At 32.3% G+C, this 23,034-nt stretch overlaps 1 protein-coding gene across 1 annotated transcript; it reads right to left on the reverse strand.

Annotated features, from left to right (window-relative positions):
- Window positions 1-1,345: 1,345 nt before the first annotated feature.
- LOC138306296 (zinc finger protein 271-like) lies at window positions 1,346-19,864 on the reverse strand. Its single transcript, XM_069246716.1, has 3 exons — window positions 19,720-19,864; window positions 13,595-15,369; window positions 1,346-12,497 (listed from the first exon to the last, which is right to left on the reverse strand). Exons 2-3 carry the CDS (start codon window positions 15,337-15,339, stop codon window positions 12,482-12,484), a joined length of 1,761 nt encoding a protein of 586 aa, XP_069102817.1. The 5' UTR covers window positions 15,340-15,369; window positions 19,720-19,864; the 3' UTR covers window positions 1,346-12,481.
- Window positions 19,865-23,034: the final 3,170 nt, after the last annotated feature.

A 23,034-nucleotide genomic window follows, 5' to 3' on the forward strand; every position in this document is an offset into this window, starting at 1 on the left:
GCGTCCAAATAACGATAAAAGTTTTGCAAAGCTGACGAAAAACGACATTTACATTTTGCAATTATAGGAGTATGAATACTAACTGTCCAACTCCAAATTAGTGAAACAGCGTTTCATGTTGGATTTGCCTTTGTCCAATTGTCATTCATAGTCCTATAATTGCCATTCATTTACATTCGATAACATTGTGGGGTCGCAATAAGTGTTAATATGATTGGTATTTAAATGATTCACTTGAGATAGGATCGTTATATTGGTATATAATTCAGAAAGTCCAGTCCTAGCTCCTTTCATTCTTAACTAGACCTTCAAGATGATATTTATATATATATGTTTAAACCCTTTACGGCATTTGATAAATTTGTATTTGAAAAAATGAATAAAGTGACAATTCTAACATACATGTACTTGGATAGCAAATAGCAAACCCATGCCAGCTGTTCAAAAGGTGATTAGCTGAATCACATGATTAGTAAAATGCTCATTATTTTCCGTCAAACATGAAACATGCGAAATTTTCATCTTATACCTAGTCTAAAATATGATGAAATGCTTCAGAATTTCATTAAGCTTAGTCAACAAGCACGTTTAACCAGAAATTACTTAATCTTGATTAGAAAGATATCGTTAAACCGATTTTCACTACATGCATATGGAGACGTAGACATTTTAATGTACTAAATTGTACTATTTTGGAATCCTTTTTAATATACTTAAAGCGATAACAATATCTCAAACGGCCTTCATCAATCCATATTTTTCAGGAACTATGAGCTGCTATTACTAAGGAACATCATCTACTGCGAACCACTTTATTGTCGTGTGATGCAAATTATCGCGGAAGTTAGCAAAAGTTCTAACGTAAATTTAAATGTATCGCAAGATATCTTAGAAACGTATTTAATATTGACGTCCATTGATGGTGAAATATCGTAGAAACGTATCTAATATTGACTTCCATTGATCGTGAAAAATCGTAAAAACGTACCTAATATTGACGTCCATTGATCGTGAAACATTGTAGAAACTTACCTAATATTGACGTCCATTGATCGTGAAATATCGTAGAAACGTACCTAATATTGATGTCCATTGATCGTGAAATATCGTAGAAACGCATCTAATATTGATGTCCATTGATCGTGAAATATCGTAAAAACGTACCTAATAATGACGTCCATTGATCGTGAAACATCGTAGAAACTTAATATGATGAAGTTAACCTAGGCGGGAATCCTAGATAAACGTGAACATATAGTGGTTGAAATTGATACGATTGTTTGAATATTATTACTTCTTTTTTTGTAATCACTTCATTTTTATATACAAATGACAAAAACACGGGTATTTTTTCTCCTCTATTTATTTCTCTTAAACTTGCACCTGTTGGTACTTTGTCTATAATAACTTTAAAGCTTTTTTTTGCCCCACGGACAATCTAGGTATAGCACCTCATACATACACAACACTTCCCGACAACAACGACCAATACTGAGACCACATCCCATTACACAGGCAAACCTATCCCGACAAATCATAACGCCAGTCTACCAGTGTGAACGTCTGTATTTGCATAATACAGAGCTATCTGCCCATGCAGGTAGGTGTTGATTGTGACGTTATATGTTTGTGAGCGTAACGTCATATTTTCAAAAAAAATGTTTGAGTTTCGCTCACAAAACAACGACGTCACAATGGATACATATGCTGTAAGTCTGTAAAATGCGAAGACGGAGTAACTGTATAATATAATGTAAAATTACATATATATATTATATATGGTGTGATCTCTTTTTCTAAGCATAATAACAATTGAACATAGTTATAGGATTTTCCTGACACAAAATGCATGTGTCTTCACCCAGTGATACGGTAGGCTAACTCGGATTAAGATATTATTTTATCCTGATATCTAAATATGAACTAAGTACCATTTGAATAGGTTACATTTCAAAATAGGAATTACTTGTACAAAGATGATTTTTTCCTCTTGTTTTTTCATTTCTGCTTTAAATATTTCATAAATATTTCAGTAGTTTTTTTATTCTGAAACTGAAAAATAATAGAATCCATTTTAACTAAAATATGGAATTTTCATTTTTGTAATACATGATTTGACGGGAGATATTTCCTTACAGTGTAATGTATGTGGTTTTGAGACTCTTTCTCGCTAAACTATGGTTATAACATTTATACATAACAGTAAGCTAGTAGAACTATGTATATAGTTATATATATATGTAATGATATCCAACATTGTACAGACATTTATTCTAATAATATATTCAACTTGCCATTTTTTTGTTTTGTATACTTCCAATACTTCAATCAGAAAAAAAATGAAATGTAATATTTTCCACCATGAAAAAGACATTATTCAAATAACATGCCATCAATATTTTTAAGTAAAGCTCGCGGAACGTTCGGTAAAGATATCGCATTCTGTGTTGTGACATTGTTAATTGTCACATCTGAGGAATGCTGATAGCTTCACTAACATTGAATATATCCCTATCACGAAAATGAAATTTTCGAAGATACTTTTCGTATTCAACCGATTCCAGTAAATTCACTATATGAATTAATTCCACAACCTTTAAAAAAAATATCCAATATCATTCTCCTTTGTCCGTACAAACATATAATACAGAAAATATGCGTACTACTGTGGTATCACGTGGCAAGTACATAATTATGTATATCTTTATCAATTGTGAACGTCATGTGTATAAGAAATACACATAAAGCATATATTTTGTTCTCAATTCATGAATAAAAATCTCATAACGTTCATACATTACGAGTTAATTTGCATAAATCAAAAATCAAATTACTGTGTATAGAGTTTTAATATCAGTATACCAAATGTGACGATATTTCCTCCGATATTGAAATAAAAACGAGACATGTTCCATCATTTAGATTGATTTGCTGTTAACTTAACATCGACATACTTGTCTTGGTTTTTTTAAAAGTTTATAACAAATATAATTTTATGAAATGTGTTCAAATAAAACAGTGTTTTGATTTATGCAAGTGACATCAATAGCAAATACGACATACGGTAACATAACACAGTGAAGCGATCTATACCCAAGGTCGGCAGCACGCCGCGCAGACCTCACCAGCAGTTTATTTGGACTAACGATGAATGTCGTCATGAAATGTTTTGATATGATTCATTTAAATGTATATAAAATTATTTTGTAGATCCTAAATATATCTGAACGGCTCTAATGTTTACAATAGACGATCTACTAGTATGATCTAAACTATTATCTGGGCGAGATATTGTGGACATACGATTTATCTAAAAAAAATATCCTATAAAGTATATATAAATGAAATATAGTAGAAAACGAAACATGATGTTTATTTTCATTTATAAAAAAAACAAGTTTAGAATAAACAAAATTACCAGAATTGACAAAACACTTTCAAGTTCAAGGAAAAAAATATTTCAAAGAAATCTTATTTCACGAAGATAAGATGTACCCTAGTTTTGTTTAAGCCCTAATAGCGATCTGAATGTATTGAATATACACTGTAGTCCATGTTTGTCCAGTCAAGGGAAACACAAATCATACAATCTGAGGACAAATGCTTCACTTTGACGACATTGATTCATGTATTGCTACCTGTTCACCTTTAATTTACCCCTTCAGTTACTCAATGGACTGTTATGGTCATTTATATTAACGAGTTCAATTGAATCAAGATGTAAAAACGGCAATACTTCTTTTTATAGAAAAACATAGGTAAATATTAAAATAATCATTACAAATTTCCGACATGTCATGGAATCAAAAAGAATCTTCAGCAGATCGTTTAAAACTTAAAGTACGTCAGGCGTATATATATATATATATAAAAGATATGTATAATATTTTCTTTGGTTATATCTTAATGCCTTATTAAAGCTTATCACAACGATAATACTGCGCTTTCTTTATAAGCCGTTATCCAGTATTTTTATAACAGTTTATATGGAAAATGTTTTTTAAACGGAAGGATTTATGCGGATAAAACTGCTGACAGACTTGTAATAATATTAAAAATTCAAGTAAAAAGGTGTGTTCTGCTCCAAGAAATATCGATTTCACAATGGAATGCGAAAACTGATCCCAAAGGAAGCAAAATACTAAAAATGTTCCTGTTATGCTTACAATGTTACAGAAGTATATCCATCTATTTGTCGACAATCATATGTGCATTTTAAAAATTTCTAATTGTATTGCAGGGAAGAAATTGCATTAAAATAATATCAACAAACTTCCAATAAAGGAAAGCATACCATACTAGCCATTAAAAGCTTATATAATTGATTTCTAGTTATAATCACCTATAGTTGGCGACGCATGTTAAACACATCGTCTCTACCCTGTAGCGATATTCATTCCTAAGACTACCAGTACTTACACAACCCACCGTTATCAACCATATGGTCTAACGTTTTGAGTCTGTTTTGGAAATATACATACATTTTTAACCTTATCCTGATGGATAATCTGTATTTGTATTTTACATAGTTATCTGTCCTTGCGGTAGATATTGATTTTGACGTCATGTATTTGCAAGCGTAACATCATATTTTTCGGAGAAAACGACGTGAATTGCGCCTACAAAATAAATACGTCACAACAGACACCAACACGCAAGGGAGGTAACTCCATAAAAGGCAAAAACGGAATAAACACTACTTGATTATCAGTATACTGTCTACCTGTAAAATTCAATATTTTCCAGGAGAATGTTGACTTTGTAATTAACATTAAACAATCTTTAATCTGATCAAAACAATGTTGGTTTTGAATCTTAAAGTAAATAGTTCACTGTCCAAGCAATTTCCTGAATCCAAATTATGTATCTATTCTGAATTAATCAATTAACGGGGAAAATATGTATCTATTTTAATCAATAAATGAGAAAAATATGTATTTATTCTTAATTAATAAATGAGAGAAAATATGAAACATTTTAACGAATCGTTAATTACATTGATAACTAAAACAATGTGATAACGTAAGAACATGTGGGCTGTCAATGAAAACGGTTTAACTTGTATTTTGTATAATGCTTAAGTATTTAATCTAATGTAAGAATATATGGCAAGATCAGCAGACTGTGATTATATCACAGATAAAAAAAACATTTATTTCATTTTTTTCGATCGGCTTTATGTCATTATCGAGTCTATATGTCTAGGAAATAAGATACTTATATATACATCTGATGAACAATGGTATTCGCGGGTCAGATAGGGGTATCAGAATTTTAGCAACATTTTTGACTTTGGGATGAATTTATTATCGATCCATTAACTATTTTGTCATTAATGAACAGGGCATCGGGTGAAACCAACTCAGTATCATTTTAATGATTTTTGACAAAAATTCGATTTCACACTAGTGAGAATACAGATTCTTTAGTAGCCACTTGTTGGGTATATATATTTATTGTATTTAATGGGGTGATAAAGTGAAAGCTGAATCAAATGGCAACAACAATAACGTATATACTTATATAATAATACCAACTTCAGCAGACTGGCCCCTATAAAACGTCTCTCCCCATTACCTCAATTGGACACAATTTTTAAAAAAATATTTTAAAGTGTACAGCTTATATCAGAATGTGCAGATGAAAAGTTTCCATCATCAAAAAGCTTTGGAAAGCATTAGAAGAATATCATCAGTTGTGCCAATTGACTTATATCTATGTATGAATTGCTTTTTAGATATACTTCAATTGGTCTAAATTATAAAAGTGTATGCGTTTATAATCTTATATCGAATTAAAATATAATAAAGATACAATTTCTCAAGTGAATTTATACCAATTATGAAAGCTTAACTACGGTTTAAGTCTTCAAAGTGCAATTCTATATAAAAAAATGTTAAATGCAGCTTTTTCATCGCAACAAAAATATATTGACAGGATAATTATCAGAAAACCAATCCAAACAGTATCTGTCATCTATTTAATGTGTTATTTGAAAAAATGAAGGTGCGCTTAAAATGATTTGGTTCTTGTTTTTAATAATCATAACACTAGAAGGACGGCATATATTTTTAACGATTAAGACTAAATTTGATTCCTTATAATAACGTGTTAACTCACATAAAATGATATAAACAGGATTAAGGATTTTTTATAAGCCTATTTTAAAAACTTGAAACAGATTTAACATTTTGAGGAAATTGGTAAAATGGATGAATATTATCTATTATTGTTTATATACAATAAATAATAATACATGTAATGCTGAATATATGCAGCAAATCTAATTGCATTTTGTAGAAGTGATTCCTTCATTTATCAACTAAATATGGTCCTACTGGTTATGTAACGACAACAGATTAATGGACAGCACCAATGTACGAACCAAATATCGGGGGAATATTAGAAGTTCAAAATCTTATTTCATAAAAAGCTTTACCGTATACCTGTTTCGTAAACTTTTGTTTCCATTATGAACACACTGAACAAAATTAAATTCCACAAAAGAAGTAGGGCATGTTAAACATGTCACTATACATGTACATCCATACCCAGGGTATTATATAAGCTAATAATATTTACTTCGAATATCTTAATTTTTCTTGTTACAAAATAGGAGTCTTGTCACAGATGTACATATCAATGTAACAAATGTCCAGAGGTTCAAAAATAGAACACATTATTTGCTCTATATACTAGAATTGTGATAGGATCTAATGTAAAAATATAATGCTTTCACATATCAATCTTCTTAAAGCAACGACCATCATATGGAACATAGTGTGGAGAATGAAACAAGTGCTTTATCAAAATAGAAAAACATGTTCAGCGATAAAAGAAAACAGACTACAATCAGTTTAAAATTGTGACAATAAAAATAATGAAATATGCAAAATAATTTTGTGACTTTTCCCCAAACTATGAGTACGTATTATAAACAAAAATACCAGTGTGTCCATCCACCTCTCTGGAATTTAAATTTTCAGATGAACATGCGCTTAAAACCAGTCGGAAATAGGAATTTTTTATTATGCAATTAATGAGACACAGAACTCCCATCATCTAGTTGATCATTATTTTGTAGATAATGAAAAGGGTTCGAGATAAATTTCGCACGTATGAAATATGTACCAAAGTTAAGTATATAACTGATCCAGTCGTGGCAAATAGATGTACTGAAATTTTGTGTTCAATAAAATATCACAAGAATTTAAAAAAAATAACATTCATGGTCCCAACTAACTACCTTTAAACACTCCAAAAGTATAATCACCTTTCATGCAGTGTTAAAAACACAATAAAACAAATATTGTTATTGGTTGAAGCAATTACTTCTAAGTATAACGTAGTTCAAAATTGTATTTAAAATAAGATTTTTAACTGTAAGCCAGCACTTCCACATACTGGCCTGTAAAAATGGCACTATTTGATAATTATCAAAAATTAAAATCATATTAAGATCTTTTCTTAAATATGACGTTCACTAGCCTAGCAAACTTAGCTAAGACTGATTTTTACATTTCTGTATAATCTTTTCTAAAACATGAGTTTGATAAATCATGGGTATGTATAAAAGCGTCAGTACCTAATCAATCAGCCAAATGTCCAGATAAAAATGTATGCAATATAAAGATGGACTAATAACATATTAACAATAAAAGCACCTTCTAACAAAAATAAAAATATGTATATAACAACAAGTAATGTAAAAAGCCTAAAAGCGTGAAGAGTACACACACATGGCACCTATATATATATATTCATGAGACATTCATCTAATAGCATTTTCACTATTTATATAGAACAAGAATAAAAGAGAATGGATGAGAGTGTAACATTTGATCAATATTGCTTGTAAATGGTTTAATAACATTTCGACAGTTCAGATAAAACAATGTCGCAAAACCCCATATCAATATTAAAAAAAAGAGATTTCCCCTTACAAATATTGTTGAAATGAAAAACGAAAATCCGTTTGTTATATTGCATGGAGTGATGAGAGAGAGAAATTATTGCATTTCAATCATTTCTTGTAATTTATGGATGTAACAAAGCGATCATATTTTAAGAAAAATGATTGATTTGATTTCACTAATCAAAGATATTGCTAAGTAGTGGACTGTAGAAATATTTCAAAATTTAACCATAAATTAGCAGTTCTTATGAAAATAAATGTAACATTATATAAACTAGAATACGTTTGCTAAAACCAGACCCTGCTTTCTCGCAACAAAAATTGTTTTGGGAAATCAGGATAAGAAAATTAAAGCTTCTCAAAGGAAAAAAACATGCTGAGATGGGAGAAATTCTAAGATTTTCTAAACAAAATTCAATTACGAAATGCTGCATGGTAAAATCCCTACTTTTTAAGTCATAGTAAGACAATATGAGTAACCTCATTGTATTATAAATACTTCATGTCCTTTTTTGATATATTTGAAACAGAAATTAAAAGTAAAAAATAAAATCCTAACATTATAAAGGAATTATTTTAATTTCTGTAGTTCAGGCAGTTTGGAAAAATAATTTTTATCTGAAAAAAATATCATCAAAATAATGAAACAACACTAATAGAAAATATGATGAGATTTGAAAATCTACACTTTGTGTAATAAATGTCTAAACAATGTTACGGGATGATGGCGTTCTAAGAACTGAAACAAAGACATTTAAATATGGGTGCACAACACCAAATTTAAAATATATACATTTGTATATAGCACTTTATATGCATGGCAATTATTGCTTTAGAAGGAATTAAATGAAAAAAAAAACACTACATAATGGAATTGGTCTACAGAAAAAAATACAATAGAACAATTAAGTTCCACTAAATAATGATAACAAAGCAATTCTATAAAACAAATAACAGCATTATTATTCATAGGATCATCAATTAACTTGGTTATTTGGTATGTTTTAGAAGAAACAATACTAAAAATTCGCACAATCTGCAATTACGAAAGTCTCCGACTGAATTCACAATCAGCACCTTATATAACTATTTCAAAGTGGGAAAAAATAGTATAATGTATACAAGAGATTCAGACAGAAGGGGTGACATATAAGGAACAATAATGTTTAACATTGGTGATACAGATAGCACGTATAATTTTCAACATATCTGACAGAAAAAGCAACATGAAATTGTATCATTATTTGTACAGAGAACATAAAGTTGAAATACATATATAACTAGATTCTGTTTTAAGAGGATAGAGATTCTCAAACTCAAAAAAGGAATATGTTTAATGGAAGTAACTTTGGTTGTACTAAACATATTTAAAACAGTGTTCATAAATATAACTCTGCTGTATAAAATGAGTGCAATTAATAACTTGTGCAGAAACATAACAAAAATTAGAAATGGTCTAGCATGGCTCTTGTATAACAACATAACTACAATGCATGTTTATGCATTCAAATGCCAATGTTCAGTGGAATACTTGAAAAACTTAATTTCTTCTTAAATGCTGGAACAGTTTTTGGACATTTAGGAGTTTAATTAAAAAGTTAGAATTACATATTTCCATTTCATTCAGTAATTTTTGGCAAGAAATTATAGATGAAAAAATTGATAAAATGTTAGTGCTTTAGACAAGAAAAAATAAAGCACAATTTTGGCCTAAGCTTTGAAAGGTTAATTTTGTAGAAAATGCATGGACAGTCCAGGAAAGATTACGAGTTAAAATTGAAATTCTTAAGAGTAATTAGTTATAAATTTTGATTGTGAAACACAATCTCTAAGAGGGCATTTGATAACTTTCACTTATATGTAAGGTAAAGTCATCACATCATCGAAACTCCTCATTAATTATGTACTCTAAAGAACGTTTTCACAAACATATGCGATTTAAGTTTCTTAATATCTCAGTTCAGAAATTAAAAAAACGGTAGTTTATTACAGTTATTTCTTTGATTTGAATCTTAAATAAGAGAAGTAATTTATAAACAAACAGCACTATATTATATATACAATAACGGAATGTAGGTGATCTTCACCTATGAAAAATACAGAAAAATACAACCAAGTTTTGATCTGCCATCAAACAGAAGATTATACAAAATTATAAATAAGTATACTACCATTATAGCAAAAACAAAATCGGTCAACATATTACTATAGGCGGCAATGGGCGACATAATTCAGCTAAATATGTAGATATATATATATATATAATCATGTTATGAAACTACTAAACAAATACTGAAAATATCATGGTATATATACATTTCACATATATTGTAATGGTATAAATGTGCAATGTATGTAAACAATATCAAATAGAAATACTTTGTATTTATTGATTTCCATAACAACCAACAGTAAACGAACAGCACTAATAAGAATGATATATAATTGTATTTCAAATACATCAACACAACAACAAGTCAAGCACCTATGTATAGTCAGTATATATATGTATCCCAGATAGCTGTAATACAGCCTCCTCCTCAAGAAAAATATCTACTCTTATCTGACATGTAGAACTAGTACATTTTGTCAATATATTCAATAACACAAAAAAGCACCTAAATAACTATAATATATATGTATATATGGTCACTAGTACAATACCGATGGCAATTTGTATTAACGTCAGACGAAACATATAACAACACTGAACTAACCTACATATTCATGTACATGTAAAGCCAAAATACATATCAATCTCTTGGTATATTTAAGTCAGATCATGTAACAATGAAAAACGGCTCAATATACATTTTTATATACATCATTTTCATTTTATTCTATCAAATTATATATGACGGATGCACATTTCCATGTTTTTGTGCAATAATTTGTATTTTATATATAATTTCTATTCATAGACATTTTTGTGACAAATACAACTTATGTAGAAAGAGATGAAAAAAGCATCAAACAATAAAAATTATTTTGACAACAAGCATATCTTTTACTTTTATAATTTAAAGGCGTTTTGGATATGATACTTCAATTTTTGGTGGAAAGTCATTATTGCCATAAAGATAATAAAACATTTGTATATAAATATTTGGCAAATGAAGAATTTTAAGATGCGATATTCAATAAAATTAACATTCAAAGACCAGCATTATATCATTTTGAAAGATTAATATTTTGTTAGGAAAAACAAGGTAAAATTTCAAAAGAAATTACATACTAAAATATACAGCTACCGAAATCTTGTGTCGTTATTATAGATTAACAATAAACCGATGATATCAGTATGAATATTTGATTACTTATAAAATACATCTTCAATTGTAAAAATAGGGAACTTTGGATTGAATTGCATAAAACTCTTGCTTTCCCCTTAATGAAGTATATAATTGTGCTAATGATAATCAAAAATGCTCTTACGAATATATTGATAAATTGTTTGATAAATAACTATTTTAGGAGGGAGTAGCCATTATTGATAGTGAATGTACTGAGACATGTAAATATGAAAATTAAAGAATGCTATTTGTATAAAAATATAGAGCCATTTAGAATAGGTTTATAGCTATATATTTTACTTTGGTCATTTCATAAAAACTAAATACATCCTTCATCACAGCGATATGATATCAACAGCAACTTCCCTTGCTTTCAACCCAACAACTTTTACAATACTTGGTGAGAGCAAAGGCTCAAATATCTTGAATGTGAGATAGCTCTTCACTCATTCATCCCTGAAGACATATGTGGACTCTTCTTCTTCAAGACATGGACAGTCCATTATAAAATTCCAGGGGTGAATAAGTTAGATATTTATATGGTTACAGCGAACTATCTGCAATAGTCACACATAAACCTCTGCTAATATCGGAGTACAGTGAGACAACTATTTTATAACAAAGCCAGCATTTTGAATGCTTTCCTTTTGATACATTTAGGATACATAATTCCACTACATTTGACATCTGTTAATCAAAATATCTTTTTTTCACTAACATAATATACATATTTTGGAATGGAAATGTAAACTAACACAAATATAGATTTGGCCATATCATTGAATTGTTTTGTTTTTGTTTAATTGAAAATTTTTTCGAAAACACAAAATTGCATGTCTTTTTATCCACTAATTTTTGTATTCTCAAATCAATTTTATCTATATCATCTATCCACTAATTTTTTTATTCTCAAAATCATTTTTTTCTATATCAACTATCATCTTTTAACAATACATGTAATGAAAAGTCCTTCAATAACGCTCCCATCACTTACCAACTCAAGCTACAACATGTTTCTATAACTTCTGTACAAACTCTGGTAATATACCCAAGGCCTAGTCTCTCAGAGACCTATCGTATATATATGAGCTCCATTAGACAGGAGACTGTGTACCTAGTACCTGATTATGACGTTCCCGTGAAGTGACGTATCCGACTCGGCGTTGACAGTCCTGTGAAGTGACGTATCTGACTCGGCATTGACCGTCCTGTAAAACACAGTAAACCTCAGTTATCAGCACCTACCAAACAGCAGTAACTCCAGGCCATCGCATTAGGAGGAGGATAACCTGGAACAAACAAGGTCACCCATATTACATCACTACTGCAAAAACAAGGTAACCCATATTACATCACTACTGCAAAAACAAGGTCACCTATATTACATCACTACTGCAAAAACAAGGTCACCCATATTACATCACTACTGCAAAAACAAGACTAAGATATGAATATATATCTTTCTATTCTCAATAATCATATATATACAATGATGGATAATGCATGAAAAATGTCTTATTTCAGAGTTCAATCAAAGTCATATATAATTATATTTTTTCATGATATTTTTTCATGATAGAAGTACATAAGACCTCCCCTTTTTAGGCTATTAAAGGACTAGATATGGTAATGGCTCTTTTTGGCCCCTAAATCTATCAAATTTCAAATTTAAGTACAATATTTAGAAATTAAGTTCCTGTGTTTGAAATATTGAATGAAATATTTTTGTTGACAGAAAGTATCAATTGTAACCCCTGGAGTATGAAGGAAAGCATAGTATATAGTAGTGATGGGAATCAGATTCATTTTCATAATTGATAATTGGAATATCAAAATCAATCTATTATTGATTTTTCAAATTCAGGAAATAATTGCTCATTTATTGGAAATTTAAAAACACTATTATGAGATTATTGTTATGTATTTAACTATGTTTTTAACCGGTGAGATATAACTATGAAATCAGGAGGTATTAGTGGTGTTAAGAAGGTAAGAAAGCATTCCATTGTGACAGACTAATGCAACATGATGGCTACTGTACTGTTAGGGAAATCCAAAAGGGCTCATTATTCAGTTGAATTTGTGACACAAATCTAATAAAAATTTAGAACCACTTTAAAAAAATTCCAATTAATTGGTTTTACAAAGTCTTAATCGATGATCAGTTTTATTTTTTTCGACTAATTTTCTATTTTTTTAGCATCGCCCTATCACTAGTATATTCAAAATTATACAATTATAAATACATCAGACTTGACATAACTTTTCACTGATTAAATCACATATGAAAATCTGATGATTTATTGAGTATTAAATTTTCACCGCCTCAAAATTGAGCTTCAAAATCGTGAAAGAATTCAATGCGAACAAATTGAGATTTACTTACTTTATATGGCTGGTCAAATGGCAGTTAAACTCTATGCGGTCACGGCAGGACGACTTACAGATGACGCACTTGAATGGATCGGAGTCATGAGAATGGAAGCCATTATGAAGCAGATACAGAGTGCAGTCCTCAAACAAGATGTGGCAGTGTTCGCAGCGATAAAATTTACCACCGACCAAATCATCTGCTAGATCCTCTTCCCGGATAGTCTCGGAGTTGTTGGAGCTGGTTTCTGCCAGGCTAGTAGTCGGCTGAGTGGACGTATCTGGTGCCATACAACTACTGCCACTATAACGACGCATCGGATGGCGTTGTTTCCGAGAATTTGTTGTAGATATCATACGTGAATGAAGATTCTGACGACTAATGCCAATGCTTTCCTCGTTTTGGGCGCTGTCTGAATGGTCGCTAGTCAGACTAGAATCTTCTGATCCTGTCTTGTTTCCACCACCTGTATCAGCTGTCATGTTTTCCAGGAAATTTCCGTTCTTTTCACTCTCTGTAGCTCGACCATTGCCATTGTCACAACCTGGATCCGGTGTTGAGACAGAACGGGAAGTGTGAGAATCTGAACTGTACTTCCTGTCACGAGCAGTAGTGGTGCTCACTATGGCAGTGTCGTTACCGTCTTGTAAGACTATGGGCGGCGGTTCAGGATATGGCACAGCATTAGCAGTTGTAGTAGTTGGCAAGGCATATTCGTCCAAAATTTGACGGGTTGGTATATGCATGGCATCTGCTCGTAGAATAGCTGAAGAAAATACATTCACAGGGCTAGTGATGTCTGTCGCACTCACAGATATTCCAGGAAAATGTAAAGCATTAGCAGACACCAGTGGCGGTATACCAGCAGGAAATGGAAAACTGTGTGGAGGAAGGTGATCTGGGCGACTTGTAAAGGTTTCTATCGGCGGGAGGGTTTCATCTGATACTTGGGCGGCAAGTACTTGATGGAACTGCTGAAGGTCTGCTTCAGTTTTGATAGCTTTTGTCAAGTCATTCTCCAAGAATCCATTAGACTCCACTATTTCCGGATGTCTTGCAATAATCTCAGGGTGTGTAGCTAAATGCTGTTTTGCATCTTCCCAACGCTGAAACTTGACTGGACAAACTGGACATTTATGTAGCATTTCCATCATGTGACGACGCTCGTGCATACGGAAACTTCCACTCTGGGCGAAAGTCTGGCCGCAGATCTTACAGATATATGGCTTCTCTCCAGTGTGGACCCGTTCATGGGTACGAAGGGTCCCAATCTGAGTGAATGACTTTCCACAGGTCTGGCAGCGATAAGGACGGTCTCCACTATGTATTCTTTTGTGTGTTGTAAGACTACTTGCATTAGCAAATGACTTCCCACAGATCTTACAGACGTATTCTGGTGATCCTATATCGTTTTTCAACTTAGGTGAAGAGTATGAGGACTGTACAAGAAACATTGAGTGTTTGGTCATGTTGTGTGCTTTATCAGGATTAATGCCCATCTGTCTGATGTGGATTCTCTCATGCTTTTTCCAATTGCTGCAGTCGCTGAAACGTTTTGGACAAAAGGAGCAAGCGAATGGCTTCTCTCCTGTGTGCAGCCTCATGTGAGCTTTAATGTAGCTGGACTGGGCAAACTTTTTGCCACAGAAATGACAGCTAGGTTTGTTGTCCTCATCGTTGGCAGATTGGCCGGAGTCTGTGCTGCTGAGGTTGATCGCTCCATCAGCGTAGGATTCTGCCATTATGTTAGCATCCGACATCCTTCAGACACACACGACTCCAGCCTTTATCTGTAATCAGAATATTCTTATTAGCAAGCTGAACTTTTAAATGAAAGAGCAAGCTTATTCTATCACACCATATGTGATTAGAAAACAGATTCCTAATCTCAACTTTGTTCATAGAAGATCCAATTAGAGATCACGTTTTGGTGACCTTTCCAATTGATAGGGCTGCCGTGGTTAACCAGTATATTGTGGTATTGCAATTAGTACATCACATGATAATTACTAGGAATGCGATTGGATAACAGCCATGATCTATTTAGGGACAGTTCCCTGTCCTTCTTGAATACGGGAGACTATACCTGACTACGGGAACTATACCAAAGTATAGTCCCCCGGGAATGAGCACGTGACCAAATATGTGACGTCAATGAATGTCATGTGAGGTACTAAATCTATTATGACCGTTTTCCTCGGGAACAGTTATCCTAAAGTGTTGTCTGGCAAGGTATAGTCCCATCGTCTTAAAACTCTATACCTCGCCTGACAACACTGTATGAGAACAGTTCCCTCTGGAAAGGGCCATAATAGAATACTATTGTACCGCGATACTGTCTACTTGTACTGGTTTTTTACAATTTTTTTCTTAGTATCATAATTTCATTAATTTGATATAATTAAAATGCCCGGTCATTAAAACAAAACCAGCAAGTCATATTTATTTTCCTTTTCGATGATATAAAGCCATGTATCCCTTTCGTTTTCATTTGATTCTGATGTCGGTCAAATGTTTGTAACTAACGTGTATAATGTTCTAATGGATCCAACATTTGCACACATTGAATATAAACATTATCCCATTTGGCTAGTTTCTGATATCTTGCTCCATCAATCAACAATACCGGAAGAATTCTCTAAACACATTTAAGGCCTGGTGAATGCATGGCTACAGGGTTTTTGCCAGCTATTTCAGGCTTCATCACCCTCCGTCATTTTGGAATTCCTACACGTGTCAAAACAACACTGCAAGCCGATCAGCCCTTTGAAGTTTAATCAAGACTGTAAGGTTATTTTGCCAGGATAAATGTATGAAAATTAATTTGTTCATTTTTTAAGTTCAAAATTAATATGTAGATATTTGCAGATACTATCATGTTTAGTTATTGCATTATAAGGTTGCGATCATCTGTAGCCTAGCTTTTTCTCAAACAGATTAGTAAACAAGGACCTCACATTGGAGCATTTTTGTTACTCAACAGCACGATTCAAAACGATGTAAATTACATTACATAGCACTGTATGTTTGTATAATGTAAAGTGTGTTTTTATTTTGAAAATAATAGTGTTAAGATAAAAATATTGCAATACATATCACAATACAGCTATTGTGTATAACAATATATCGTGGTATGCTTCTGCCATATCCAGCAGCCCTACCAATTGACCAATCAAATTCTGACCTCCAAAGGAGAAGTGTCAAATCTGGTCAGGACTCTAATGGCCATGTATTAAATTATGTTTTGCTTTCGGAAACCCAGGGGTTAGCCGGTTAGGTCATCATGATATGACGTAGCATTGTGGTCAGGTCGGAGTCTCAAATAATTATATCTTTAATAAATCAAAAAGAATTTAAACAGGTGAGTAATTATAACATTAAAAGCAAAATTTTATCATTTCGATTTATTTGGAATCATTCTGATTTTTTTTGGCTTTAAAATAGCATGTACACTTCAAAATATGTGTGTTTTTTTTTCTTAAAGCCTCATATCTTCGTCTGTATTATTTAATGGATAATTCATATTTCTGAAAATTGGAATTTGTGGGTGTTTGGAACTCGAAGAAGAAAACTATGTGTTCATTTTCATTTTCTTGGTGTTTAATGTTGAAAAATAATGTACGAAAATCCGGAATTTATTGACTTCCGGTTCAGATATTAGTGTTGACTTCTACCCAAAACAAACCAAAATGGATCTTTTCGGCTTTGCATTCAAAGCCACAGTAAGTAAAATGATCATTTGTATTGATATATGTGACAATGATTTTCACATCTTGTTTTGTTCTTTGTGATGATATTATTGTCAACTGAGCCTACCAAGCTGTAACAAGCTTCCAGGTGAACGACTAGACCGGTATCACCGGCAGAATAACGGTGTTGTGTAAACACACTGTTTTTGACTGACATGGATCACTGCCTCTGGTAATTGACAGCATACATGCTAGCCTACTAAGTCATGACACTAATTAATAAACAACCTGGACTGTGATTTACCTGGATAAGATCAATTTCTACCTGTACAACATAAGTATTATGGATTAACACATGGCTTCAATTTTTGAATGGGCTATTTATCTGTTGCCAAAAAAATCGCCAAAGCCATAATTTATCGCCAATGATATATTTTTTTCGCCAAATGCGACATTGGTGATCGCTGGCATAAAACCCTGGTTTTGGAAGATTATTCAACTTAAAAACAGGAGGGTCATTTTTTTGTTTGGTCCAAGTCTGCTGGTACCAAATTGCATTTTTTATTAATATTTTATGAATTATTAAAATGCATTGATGTTGAAAATTAAACAAATTGAAAAATTAAACTTGTTGTGACAAGAGAACCATGAGCCTTGACATCATCTGACAACCTTGACAACAAGTGTAATGGTGGCTATGTTGGATTCAGGGTACGACCTAAAATTTCATGCAAGTTTCAGCTGAATCACACTATAGTATAGGGCTGTAACGAGTATCCGAGTACTCGAGTAAGATCGGATACGGATATTCGTTACTACTGATATTTGTGGATCACGATCTTTCAAAAGCAAAAAATAATACCTCCTTTAATGCTGTCATAGCTAAAAAATGTGCTAAAAATAGCTAAAAGATGTAAAAGATTATAATCAATTTTGTTTTCATTACGGGTCGGAAATACGTAAAAATACAAATATATTATATTAGGCTACTGAGTGCTGTAAACCCCAATGTGAACCCCATGTCAAAAACGAAAGGTAGGCTAATTATGAGCCAAAAATAATAAAATAAAAATAAAAACTATAGGCCTAGAACCAAATTAAATTGTAACTACTCTTACAGATTTAAACATTTTTTCTTAATCTCATTGTTTTTCTGTATTTGACCAAAATAAAAGTAGCAGTGAAAATTTTTTGATATGGTGATTTATGCCTTACCATGATAATTTATGTACAGTGTACCAGTTCACAGATGGTTTGACTTTTGATTCATGCCGTAATTGATGTGTAGTAGTATTTTTGAGATGACGTCATTTCAAAATTCAAATGATTTGATTTTTTTTGACAGTTGCAGTGACTGAATCCTTCTGTACTTCACCTGTAACTCTATTGCGAAATGATAAGGAATGTAAAACTGCTAAAAATGGTTTTATTATCAAAGAAACATTTATCAATATATAAGAGCATTACTGATATATCAATAAAAACAGTTTTACTTCAATTGAATCTTATGCTTGTATCTAACTGGTGATTCGTGGTCCGATTTGTGAATCTTCAACCCTGAATCGTGGATCGAATCGGATCGCCACATGTTAGACAATCCACAGCCCTACTATATAGAATCTGAGAAATTCAAAATTTCTTTTCAAGATGGCGGCTGTGGTGGCCATCTTGGATTTCAGTTTGACCCAATATATAACAACACTTAGTCTGGATCATGTCAGGATCATCTCAATTTTCAGGTGAATTGTATTGATAGAACTTGAGAAGAAGTTAAAATGTGTTTTCAAGATAGTGGCTTCGGTGGCCATCTTGGATTTCAGATTGACCCGGAAAATAACAACCATTTTAATAAAGGCATACAAACATTAAATACCACAATCTACCCCACATTTACTCTCTATATATAGTAATTGATCACATGCCTAAAATATCTGCAGCATATACATGTACAAGACCCTCTTAGTCTTAATTTGCTCTATATTTTCAGAAAAGAATATCAGAAATATCACTAAATTGGCAGCAACAAAGCTAATTATTCATAAACGACTGTAAAATTTAGTTAAGTATTATTTTAGACACGTAAGCAGGCCAAGAAAAATGATAAATTCAAAAGTATTTCGTTCAAATAAACACAGTCGAGTTATCGTTCTTTGTTGGATTCCATGCTTAATTTTTTTTATCCCACTCGGGAACTTTCAGTTTTTGCTACTTCTCAAAATGTCAAGTAAAATCAAAAGTTAATAATGGTTCAAGGAAATCAATAGCACTACAATTGTAAGTTATTTAAACACAAAACGTCTCCTCTAATTTATGTGAGACTACTTCAAGTACTTGACATATTTTCGGTTTTGACGATGAAGAATTTCTGTGACCTATCGGCAGAAGATAATTCAACAGTTCTACTCCGATCACGCAGACATCCGGCAGATTTTGGTGTCTGTAAATGCTCACCTCAGATATGGCAAGATTTCCCCGAGCGGTCAGTTTCTCTCCTCTTCACGGCATTTTAAAATCTGTCATCCCAACTCTTTGTTCACGACTTTGCAGATGGCGTTTGTGTATTGCAATAATTTATCTATCTCCGACATTGAAGAGTTCGCCTGTCTGACTTGATTGAGGCCCCCATGGGTTTGCGTTCCACTGTCTGGCTCAGTATGAGGCCATAAGAAGGGATATTTTGTTTGCCAAAAATAACGTTTTTTAATCAGATTCATTTAATACTGGACTGTATTTTTAACCTACGTATTTATAGAGCTATTGATTGTATTGTGTAATAACCATAAAAATAATATATTTAGATTTCAAAACTAAGTACAATGTATCTACATTGAAAAGAAAAAGTTAATATGAATACTTTTCATTTTTTTTGGTAGGGAAATCAATATAATCAACAAATGACAGTTATGTGTTATATTATTCACACGTGCATTAATTATCATCAAATTATGAACGAGGCTACAGGGATTTGCCACACGTATATTTTTATATCGCAAATTGTAATATCCCAGTGGACTATTTCAAATGGAATTCCAAAATTTAATTTATTAGTTTTATTATATTAGCTTGTTGGTTCTCTATTATAATGCTTCATATACAATACTTGAAATTCTTAAAGTGACTAAACTTGGTCAACTTTACTTTACATCATACTTAAATATTACATTTAAAAATTCGTAGTATAATCGCCAACGTTTTTCTGGTTTTTGTTTTGTTTGTTTATTTTTTACATCAAGTTTCGTTAGAATGCAATTTCAATTTTTGTTGCAAAGGGTGTTTTTTCGTTAACTGACGTACGTGATTTCCACGAGGAAATGCTTATATTTCTCTGTATGCATAAAACATCGCAGGTATGAATCCCTGCTATAAAAAATAGCAGATTACTAATACTTAAATAACTGCATGTACTTTGTATTTACTTTGAAAAACTACAATGACAGCAGTATCCATCATTTCAGTACTAGATTTTTTTCTTTGAAGAACTGGAAAGTTCAAATTCAGTTTTTCAAGGTGGCAATCATGTTGAATGGTCAATTTAAAATCTTAAATTTTATCGGCGGTACATATACAATTGCAATGTATACAGTCAGTACAAAGCTTGTGTTTGTACATGTAGGTCATCGTGGCAGTTGGGGTTACATAAAGTTACATGACCAATAAGACAATTGCAAACATTAATTTTTGAATTAGGTATGGACCGTAAGATTTCATTGCAGTGTTACGTCTCCTGCTAAGCGCTGGACCCAATTTCACAAACGTTCTTTAAGGAACTTCTTAACTTAAAATCCCATAAGAAAGCATTGCATTTCTTAAGGGGGGTTAATATCACGCATTTTTCATGTATGGAGAATTGACTTGCCGTCGCATTTTTCTTTGATATATTTTAAAATGGAGGAAAGTCATAGTTGTAAGATTACAATAAAACGTCGAGGCATGAGAGAAAATACTTTTATGAAGGATATTAATATTCTACCCTCGGGATCGCAAATTGTTGTAAACCTCGGGTTTTACAACATTTTGTAACCCTCGGGTAGAACATCCCTATCCTCCATATTCACATATGAAAGAGTCTTGTGAAATTGTATTGTATTGAGCAATATTTTTGCATATTATAAACTTAGACAAAGAACGTTATGGATGAGAAAGGATTGGGGAGGGAAGTAGGGGGGGAAGTTTTATCTTTTAAACTTTAAACCAACTTTATGGAATGTTCGAGAAACTGTACCCAGTCCTGTGAGCATGTCTAGTATCTGTAAATTTAAAGCTTGCTGTAACTTGGGTTGATGACTAAACCTACTTTACACTTAATATAAAAGGCGATAAGTAACAGTTGTAATAAACACGTCATATAAAAGTTTTTTGTACATATTAAACTTACTATAGTCGAGAACAAGTTAAACAGGTTGGGATTCTGAAAATAGATGTAGCGGGCACGTGGACAGGTTGTGCGTTAAGTATGTCATACCTATGTAAGACAGGCGAGGAGCTGCACAGTCAACTATTAATAAAAAGTACCTACGACAATAGCTGGTACAGTGACATGCATGAGAGGGACGCCTGCAGACTATGCACCAGCTATTTAAATCTAGCGGTATCTTACACCGCATGCCTTACTGAACATACCTATGCGGACTAGCATTCCTAATTCCTTGCTTATGATGCATTTTAGATTTACGGAGTTGGTTGTAATGTAAACAACCTTTTTACACCACGTTAAATACCAGTATGCTTTAAGCGTCCATAGCAGGGCTGAGTTTTCTTGTCAAAGTGATTGATTGATTCCTGAATTTGTCTTGAAATGCAACAGGGGGTGTAGCTTATAACACACAGATACTACACATAAAGGGACATTATATTACATGTATACAAATGTACCGTTTATCTATTTAATTAGGGGCATCTGAGCATAGTAAGAATAATGGTTTAGATTTACGGGACGATGAGTCCTGAATTCATGATTTTCCTATGGGTCTCGCTAAACTTTTTGTTTTGTAATTGGACTCATTAAAATTTGAAAACTAGTGACCATGACATTGGTTAAAACGTCATACATAAATTGCTTCAGATGTTTTCATCTTTGCAATTCAATTCTACATGTTTTGTAGATATAAATACATGTCGACCTACCTGTTCCTAACAGTTTTGTCACCTAATCTTCCTATGACATTAGATCATTTTCAGTTTTATAGGTATTGTGTACATGCCACATTCACGCGATATTATTCACAGCCGCCATTTGCATTTCCGAGGTCAAATAGAAAGCGCGTGAATAGGATGCGTAGACACTTACCTTAATTCAAGGCTGAGTTGAGGACCAATCGACGTCATCAGTCTGATTGACATGTTGCATTTTATCTCACTGTTCAGGACAACAGGGACTTGGCACAAATACCATACCAACGGTCAATATATTAAAGCCACTATAATACACATGGGCAAGGAAGTAATATCAACAGTTGAATTCCTGATAACACAGGATACTTAATATAGACATATATCTGTATGATACAAATTACTTTACAGAACCTTTACAGCATCACCAATAGTAACTTTACAGAACCTTTACAACATCACCAATAGTAACTTTACAGAACCTTTACAGCATCACCAATAGTAACTTTACAGAACCTTTACAACATCACCAATAGTAACTTTACAGAACCTTTACAACATCACCAATAGTAACTTTACAGAACCTTTACAGCATCACCAATAGTAACTTTACAGAACCTTTACAACATCACCAATAGTAACTTTACAGAACCTTTA

The sequence above is a fragment of the Argopecten irradians genome, chromosome 13 (genome assembly GCF_041381155.1).
Source record: "Argopecten irradians isolate NY chromosome 13, Ai_NY, whole genome shotgun sequence".
In the NCBI taxonomy this organism is placed as follows: domain Eukaryota; kingdom Metazoa; phylum Mollusca; class Bivalvia; order Pectinida; family Pectinidae; genus Argopecten; species Argopecten irradians.